General features: G+C 37.3%; 1 protein-coding gene across 4 annotated transcripts in view; it reads right to left on the reverse strand.

The window, feature by feature from the left end:
- LOC138176110 (branched-chain-amino-acid aminotransferase, cytosolic-like) overlaps positions 1–9,984 on the reverse strand; it is a 261,292-nt gene that overhangs the window by 29,024 nt on the left and 222,284 nt on the right. For all 4 annotated transcript variants that reach the window (XM_069106853.1, XM_069106856.1, XM_069106855.1 and 1 more), the window contains one exon: positions 558–643. In XM_069106853.1, the coding sequence (XP_068962954.1) occupies positions 558–643 (86 nt within the window). The remainder of the gene's footprint in view (positions 1–557; positions 644–9,984) is intronic.

The following is a 9,984-nucleotide window of genomic DNA, read 5'->3' on the forward strand; positions in this document are numbered from 1 at the left end:
CACACACACACACACACACACACACACACACACACACACACACACACTAGCTGTGTGTCCTTGGGCAAGTTACTTAACTCCAATTGCCCTCCAAAAAGCAAAAAAAAAAAGGAAAGAAAAGAAGAAAGAAACAGGGAGCATGAATATAGCTGGAGGCAAAAGTTTTTATGCATGTTTATTATAGAAAAACTATTCCTCAGCATCATACAATGTTTAGAGAGCAAAAATCAGGGGTCTTTAAGTAAAATGATGGTACACATTTTTGTAACACCCTTCAGAATGCAGTTTTCCTTTTTCTTTCTGAGAGCCTGCCTAACAGGTTTCTCTCAATCCTTTGGAATGAATTATACTTATTTGATGAACCTGCCAAGACACTTCTTTTAAACAAGCTCTTCTTTCTCATGTTAAGATTGAAAGAAGAGATAAGATTAGTTGGAACCACAGGGTTATTATTTCAACACTACCCTGGGCTTATATCCATTACTGTTTATCTCATGACAAGTTGCAAGTGGAAAATCTCTACAGTTAGAAAAATTGTTAATGACAAAATCACCCACCCATTTGTGTGCCAAATCCAGTATACTTTGCCTTGTCACTCCTGGAAGAATGATACCATCTAGTGGTGGAGTTGCCAGTTCATCTTCTGCAAGAGAATAGTAATGATAATTAGAAGGGGGAGGGGCACTTTTAAAATGTAGATCTATACATTAGATACAACATGCATAAACTTCAAGTGCAACAATAATAACTAGATCTTAACCAATTTTGGCAAACAATATCTCAGATTCAAGGAAGATGTTGTTATCATCTTTCCATTGTAAAGCTTCCCAAATCATTCAAATGACAGATAAATCTGCGAAAGAAGAAAAAAAGACAACTGATTTAATTGCCATCAGTTTGCTATTGGCCCAGAGAAAGATAACAGCTTTCCCCACAAAAAACGAACTGAGAAGACACAAACTCTCCTAATGAAGAATAATACAGCCAGGGAAGAGCTCAAGCTATGCTGAATCTGATTTTTTTTTAAGTATTACTCATTATTAAGTTGTCCTATATATGACACAGAAAGGATCATTTCCCTCTAACTCACATGTGACAAACTAGGACACAGATCAATTTGGGGGGCTATACTGGCTAGATTCTGCCACCACATTTCTCTTTCTCATATGTGAAAATCCACCTACTGGTTTTTATAAGGTATTTTTATGCCACTAATTCATTCGTCCATTCTACAAAGGTGCATTAAGCACCTACTCTGTGCAAGTCTACACTGGCATTCCTTCTGCCTCTTCATGAGAATTCACATGGAAACCTTTCATGAGAAAGTGTAATTGGTCTCCAGCACCTGTTCTGCTTCTGACAGTGGATGCCATACCATAAACATTACTGATCCTCACTCTCTACAAAGAATAGAGCATCAGAACTCAGAGAGAGAAGAAAAATATCACCTATGAACTAACAGACTACATATTCTATCACTGTTTTATAGACATAATTTATTATTTAAAGCTTACTGGATTACAGTACTATGAGGGAGGGTTTCAGTAGCTTGCCCTCTGTCCCCATTTTGTTAAATGTTTTTATCAATAAAGGCATGGTTAGGGGCAGCCAGGTGGCTCAGCGAGAAAGAGCACCAGCTCCAGTGTCGGGATGACCTGGATCAAATCCAGGCTCAGATACTCAGCACCACACCCAGAAATAACTGGCCATGAAACCTTGAGCAAGTTACTTAACCCCGATTGCTTTAAAAAAAATAAAGGCATGGTTGTATCCTTATCAAATTTCTTAAATCACAAAAAGCTGAGGACAGCCTACCCAATAGATGATGAGTCAGGATAGAAAAAGATGTTTATATGATAGAACATGGGACTGAATTGTATAAAAGGGAATTTAATAGAGTACAATGTAAAAGTCTGGAATTTGGCTTCGAGAAACTAATATCTTAAGTCCAAGACAGGGAAGGTATGGCTATAGAGGAGTTAGTCTAAAAACAATCCAGGGGATCCTGTGTTATGTAAGCTCAATGAGACAGCCATGTAGATATTATAGTCTAAAAAACTAATGTAAACTTGATTTTACTCATATAAAGAGATATAGATCTCAAAAATAAAGAGTGGATATCCATACTGCAGGACCACTAGGTGGTATAGTGGACAGAGAACCAAGCTTGGGTTCTGGAAGATTCATCTTTGTGAGTTCAAATCTGGCCTCAGACATTTACCAGCTGTGTGAACCTGGGCAAGTCACTTAACCCTATTTGTCTCAGTTTCCTCATCTGTAAAATGAGCTGGAAAAGAAGATGGCAAACCACTCTGGTATCTTTGCCTAAAAAACCCCAAATGGGATTACAAAGACTCAGACACAACTGACCTAACAACACAATCCACATTGCACACTACAATCAATGGTCAAATCATGTCTACAGTACAGAGTTTAGTCTTGATTATCACATTTTAGGAAGAGGATTACCAAGCAAGAGAGCACTGAAAGGAAGGAATGAGGATGATGAATGGTATAGAATTCATGTCATATATAAAGATTAACTGAAAGAACTTAAAATGTATAGCCTGGAGGAAAAAAAAGGCCTAAGGGAGTTGGGCTAGCTGTCTTCAAGTAAGTTAAGAGATGTCTTACGGAAGAGGTACAGCACTTATTCTCTTCGACCCCTGAAGGTAGAACTAAACATGAGTGATGTAAACTGCAAAGAAATAAATTTAGGTTTGATGTAAGGAAAACTAGTTTGTGGTTGTTCAGCTATTTTCAGTCCTCTGCGACTCTCCATGACCCCATCTGGGGTTTTCTTGGCAAAAATACTGAAGTGGTTTGCCATTTCCTTCTTTGGCTCATTTTACAGACGAGGAACTGAGGCAAAAAGTTAGATGACTTGCTCAGTGTCCCTCAGCTAGTAAGTATCTAAGGTCAGATTTGAACTCAAGGAGATATCTTCCTGACTCCACAGCCAGTGCTCTCTCCATTATACCACCTAGCTGTCTTCCCAACAATTATTACTACTGCAAAGTGGAATAGACCACATCAAAAGGTAGTCTATTCTCCTTTATTAGGGGCCTTTAAGAAAAAGAAGGTTGCATTGGGGCAGCTAGTGAATAGAGCACCATCTCTGAAGTCAGAAGTACCTGAGTTCAAATCCAGCCTCAGACACTTGACACACTTACTAGCTGTGTGAACTTGGCAAGTCACTTAACCCAAAGGCCCTGCCCTCCCCCCTCCAAAGAGCAAAGAGAAAAAAAATGTTGCATGGTCACTTAGTGTTAATTCTTTTTCATAGTTTTAACCAGATGACCTTCCCATTCTAAAATTCTATAATTCTAAGATATGAAAGAAGTAAAAGATACAGAAGAATTCAAGTATATAGTTATGAAATTATTTATGTGAACTTACAAAAGTTTAGCAGTAAGAACATTATAAAATTAATTCATATGTGATGAGGAAACACAAATAAAGGAGAAATCTTTGATACCACTTCAAATCCTACAATTGTAGAGCTGAAATATAAACACATATTTAGAGATCATTTAGTCCAGTGCTTCTTAAACTGTGGGTAATATGTGATCCATATGGGGTTGTGACCCATAGTTTAAGAAGCACTGATAGGTCACGAGTGAAAAAAGTTTATGAAGTCCTGATCTAGTTCAACCCCCCTCATTTTACAAGTAGAGAAACTGAAGACTAAAAAAGTTAAGTGATTTGCCCAAGGCCACACTAAAAGTGGCAGAGCCAGGCCTAGAGACCAAGACTCCAACCTTCTAGTCCAGTGCACTTTGCACAACACTGTGCTACCTCCAATATCGATATTTCTACTGAAAGCTATTTTTCTAGATATTTCTCTTGAATTATCCAGATAACTTCCTTGATCTTTTCCTTCTGTGAATACATGTAGGAAAAGTCAAAGAATTGTGACTATTTTCATCTTCTTTGAGAATATAAGAAAGGAAAAGTCTGGACTAACCGTTCTGAGGAGTTTGCTAAGGAATAAATAGTAGAAGAATTAAAACCAGTAAAGGCATGAGTTTTGGACTCTCCCAAACTCCCTTATATCTTCTATAAATACTTGAAAAAATACTGTGCTTAAGTAAGTTGTTTTCCTGTCCAAGATAAGTAACTCAGATGCATTCTTTTTTTCTCAAGCCAGGGGATAAAGTCTGTTAAGAACAAAGTTTGTTTGTTTATTTGTTTTTGTTTTGTTTTACCTTTTTTCTCATAGCTTTACTGGAAAGAAGAGAATCAACATACCCTAGGCAATCATTTTCTTTTAGGTCTACTTGTTTCATCTTCTTCAGTTACAGATGAGGTTTAAGATCCTGGGTTTAAACCTGAAAGGGGCCTTAGAGGTAATCTAGTCTAACTCCTTCATTTCATAGATGAGGGAAAGTTAAAGAACTTGCCCAAGGTCGCAGAGATGGTACATGGTAGAAACAAGATTTGAATGCAGGTCCTTTAACTAAATGCAGCTCATTTTTTCACTTTTATTTTTTTCCCTAATGCTGAAGCCAGCCCCCCGCCTACGTGGAATCTAAGAAAAACAAGATCATGAAGTATATAAGCTGTCTGTTTTATAAAATGCATCTTTTGCACAGCATCCTACCCATTAGGCTGGGGTCAATGTACAGAACATCTGCTCCCCTGGGTGCCAGACAGAGATGACGACATGAAAACATTTGGGTGAGAAATATTCATTTTCCTCTGCAACCACAAACATGTTTACTGGAGCCAGAACGAGCTCCATATGGCCTCAGATTATCCAACACAAGGAAAGCAGAATGTAAGCCCACAAATTCGGCTCGCTTTTGACAGAAAAATCATGTTTAGGACCTGGATTATCTAAAAGCAGCACAACAACAGAAGACCTATTCTTTACCAAATGAGACATTGCTATAGTTGAGAGAATTATAATGATCATAATTTTTAAAAAGCACTGTAAGTGCCAAATAGTTCACTAAGGATATCTATGTAACAGTAGAAGCACTTTGATTGTCTCTGCATTCTAGAGACTTAGAACCAAATGCTTTTACTAGAACAGGCCTCCAAAAGTTCCTGTGGCACACCCAACTTCTGTAAATCAACAGGTATTGGGGAGGGGGAGGGGGCAAACACAGTAAAAAAATAAAATAGATACAATCACAATTCAGTGCTTAGAAAGTATACAATGTAATCCTGATTTATAACACTGAGTATATCTTAAATACTATACCCTCAACCCTTCTGATTTTCTTACCTTTAAGAGGCAGCTGAGTATGGATAAAGGAACACAGGATAATTGAACTTGTGGGATGCTTGTATCAGAGACTCACGGCACAAAACCACATGTACACTTTGGGAAGTGGGTGGGCGGAAGCAAGTATTATTTCTCTCGATTCATAGTTTCCTTCCTGTCTCTTAACACTGTAGCAACAGCCCCACCCAAATATAGGGCAACTTTTGGTATACCAAAAGTTCCTTCCACTTACAACCATTCAGTTCACAATATTATAGAACAAAGTATTAAATGGAGGAAAAAAAAGAGAAATCTTTAAGTGGAAAAAAAAAACCCTCACTAACACCACCAAAATCTAGGAATATATATATATAGATAGATAGATATATAAAACATGCTATGGATATCATATATATGCTATATGTGAATCAGTGGGAATATATCCACTGCTATTATATATGATAATCATAGATACTGAAGTATTATATATAACATATATCACAGGTAGTAAACTTCAATATCTGTGATTATCATAGGTATTATATATGATATATATATATAATATTTTAAGGATTTTAATAGTGGGGATATTCCTTTCACTGATTCATATTGCAACTATTCTATAATTTAGAGCAAGTTAGCCACCTATGTCAAAGAAAAATAATAAGGAAAAACAATAAGTATTTGGGGAACTGGAAATATGCATTCCTCAGAGAGAGGTCAAATCATTATTTGCAAAATAACAACATACCCTAAATTTATTTATTTCATCAGTAATATACCAATCCCACTACCAAAGGATTACTTTTATTGAGTTAGAAAAAAAAATAGGGGTGGCCAGGTGGTGCAGTGAGTAAGAGCACCGGCCCCGGCGTCAGGAGACCCAGGATCGGTTCTGGCCTCAGATACTTGGCAATCACACAAATAACTGGCCATGTAACCTTGAGCAAGTTACTTAACCCCAATTGCTTTAAAAAATAATAACATAATTCATCTAGAAGAATAAAAGGTCAAGAATATGAAGAGATAGGGGTGGCTAGGTGGCACAGTGAATAGAGCACTGGCCCTGGAGTCAGGGGGACCTGATTTCAAATTCAGCCTTAGATACTTAACACTTACTAGCTGTGTGACCTTGGGCAAGTTGCCTAACCCCAATTGCCCTCCAAAAAGAAAAAAAAAAATACTATGAAGGGAACTAATGAAAAACGTGGGGAAAAGGGGACCTAGCAGTACCAGATATCAAAGCAATAATTATTAGTAACAAATAGATTGATCAAGAGAACACATCAAGTAAACAGAGTAGACTATTATTTGATAATCCCCCAAACTGAAGCTATTACATTAAGAACAAAACAAAAACTGGTAGAAAAACTGGAAAGTAGTATAACAGAAACTGGGCATAAATGTCATATTTTATTACCAAATAAGCTCTAAATGTATACATAAAGAGTGATGTTATAAATCAAGAAGGAACAAGGAAGAAATTTTTTTCAGATCTATGGCTAAGGAAAGAATGATCAAGTAGGGGATTGCAGGGTCAGTAAGTATAAACTGAAGAATTTGGGCAGGGGTGCCAAATGCTTAAAAGTTTTGGCACAGATAAAGCCAATAATGACAATATTAGAAGAAAAACAGGTAAGCAGAAAAGAAATTTGCAAAAAAAATTCTCAGATAAAGGTCTTATTTCCAAGATATGTAGGGAATTGCTTTGAAAGAACCATTCCTGAGGGGCAGAGCCAAGATGGTGAAGTAAAATTAGGAAGTTGCTTGAGCTCACCTCCCAATCACCTCCAATACATGTAAAATATGACTCTAAACAAATTTTAGAGCTATAGAACCCACAAATAGACAGAGTGAAATACATCTCCAGCTGAAGACAGCCTGGCAAGCCAAAAGGAAGGGTCTATTGCACCAGGCTGGGAGCAGAGCACAGTCCCGTGTGGGCTGCACCGGCACAGGCCAAGTTGGAGTAGACTTCAGGAGACTGAATCACTGGCAGCTGTGGCAGTTTCCAGACTTCTCAACCCAAAGACAAAATAAAAGGTCAGTTGGGTAACCCTGTTAGAGCTAGGTGAGAGAAGAAAAAGGTCTGGCCCCTGCCCCCAGGGTGGTGGAGGTAGAAGCAGGGCTGCGGTGGTAACCGCAGCAGCAGCAGCAGCTGCTTCCAGAGATGCTCACAGATGGTGGTGCAGTGAGTAAAGTGCAGGCCCCAGACTCAGGAGGACCTGAGTTCAGTTCCAGCCTCAGACACTTAACACCCACACAAAAAAACTAGCCATGTAACCTTGGGCAAGTTATTTAACCCCAATTGTCCTCCAAAATAAAAAGGCCAAAAAAAAAAAAAAAAAAAAAAAAAAAAAAAAAGAAATACGATATTTCAGAGGTCAAAGGAGCTAGGATTGAAACCAAGAATCACCTACCCAGCAAAACAGAGTATAATATTTCAGGGGAAAGTATGGATATTGAAAGAAATAGAGAACTTTCAAGCATTCTTGATGAAAAGACCAGAGCTAAACAGAAAATGACTTTGAAATATAAGAATCAAGAGAAGCATGAAAAGGTAAACAGGAAAGAAAAATATTAAGGAACTTATTAAAGTTGAACTGTTTACATTCCTACATGGAAAGACAGTATTTGTAACTCATGAGACTTTTCTCAGTATTAGGATAGTTGAAGGGAATACACACACACACACACACACACACACACACATATGTGTGTGTGTTTATGTATATGTAAGCATGTATACATGTGTATATGTATACTTGGAGAGCACAGGGTGAGTTGAATATGAAGGGATGATATCTAAAAAATAAAATCAAGAGGTGAGAGAGGAATATATTGGGAGAAGGAGGAAGGGAAAGAAAGAATTTGGTAAATTATCTCACATAAATGAAGCAAGAGAAAACTGTTACAATGGAGGGGAAGAGTAGGGAATGAATCAACCTTACTCTCATTGGATTTGGCTTAAGAAGGGAACAACATACACACTCGATTGGGTATCTTACCCTAGAGGAAAGTAGGGAGGAAGGAGTTAAGAGGGGGGATGATAGATGGGTAGGCAGACTGGGGGAAAGGGTAGTCAGAAACAAACACTTTTGAAAAGGAACAGGGTCAAAGGAGAAAATAGAATAAATGCAGGGTGGGATAGGATGAAGGGAAATATCTAGTTAATCTTTTACAACATGACTACTATGGAAATGTTTTGCATGACTACACATGTATAACCTATATTGAATTGCTTGTCTTCACAGTGGGGATAGGTGAGTAGGGAAGAAGAGAGAGAATATGGAACTCAAAGTTTTAAAAACAAATGTTAAAAAATATTGTTGTTACATACAACCAGGAAATAAGATATACAGGCAATGGGGTTTAGAAATCCATCTTGCCCTACAAGAAAGTAAGGGAAAAGGGGGTAAGGAAAGGGATAGAAGGGGATATATGAGAGGGTAGACTGGGGGAAGGAGTAATCAGTATGCTTGCCATCTTGGGGTAGCGGGTAGGAGAGAGATGGGGAGAAAATTTGGAGCTCCAAATCTTGTGGACATGAATGTTGAAAACTAAACCATTCCCCAACTGAAAATGTTCAAATAATATGAACAGGGAGTTTTCTAAGGAAAAAATACAAATTATCAATAGTCATTTTTTAAAAGTTTTACACATGACTGATAATAAAAAAAAATGAAAATTAAAGAGTTTACCTCTCACCCATCAGATTGGCAAAGAGACAAAAAGAAGAAAAGTGACAAAAATTGGAAATATAGGGGAAAACAGACACACTTATAGACACACTTAGTAGATCTGTACATTGGTTCTACCACTGTACAAAGCAACAACAATAATTATAGCTAGCATTTATAGAGTGCTTTAAGATTTGCAAAGCTATACATATGTATATACACACATGTATGTATATACATGTATGTGTATATGATTGTATATTTCTATAATATGCATTATATGGATATTTTATATATGTATACATATATATAATTTCGTTTGAGTCTCACAACAACCTTATATATTATCCCCATTTTGCAGATGAGGAAACTGAGGCTGACAGAGGTTGTGAAAGTACCTGAGTTCAGATCCTACTATCTACAAGTACAGCATGATATCAACTGTGCCATCTAGTTTCCTTTTAAAGCTATGTCCCCCAAAATTACTCACTTGTGGTCTAAAAAGCATCTGAAAGTGTGGGTGAGCTATAAGTTCAGTATGAGTCCTCTTCCAACTCTGAGGTTCTGTAATTCAGTGTGTCTGACACTAACCACACCAAAAATCCCTGAGTGATGTATTTTCAACACCTTCCCTGCCAAGACTAGAATGAGACTAACTTTGCCAGTGCTGGTAAAAATTACTAAAAATAAGTCCTAGCACTGATTCAGATTTATAGGAATCATCTTTCTATACCCAAAAACACAGGAGTAATTAGAGGTAGCACATCTGCCTATTGCAACAAAGAAAACATTTCAGATTTAATGCTGAAACCAAAACTAGGTCTTTAAATGACTAAGTATTTCTTAAAGTAAGATTTCTCCTTTCACATTTCCATTGCTCACTATCATGAAAAAAATAGGCTAGTAGCTTAAATCAGACTTGGAAAAGAGTTTTCAAAATTAATACTTCAAAATGTCTGTTATTTCATTGGTGTGAATATTTCCTACACTGATAGTAAATGGATAGTAACAAAAAGTGAGTGTGGAAGGAAGGGAAGGAAGGAAAGAAGGAAGGAAGGAAGGAAGGAAGGAAGGAAGGAAGGAAGGAAGGAA

The sequence above is a fragment of the Petaurus breviceps genome, unplaced genomic scaffold (genome assembly GCF_028583685.1).
Source record: "Petaurus breviceps papuanus isolate PSGF00001 unplaced genomic scaffold, PetGlider_PUasm1.0 81, whole genome shotgun sequence".
NCBI classification, from domain to species: domain Eukaryota; kingdom Metazoa; phylum Chordata; class Mammalia; order Diprotodontia; family Petauridae; genus Petaurus; species Petaurus breviceps.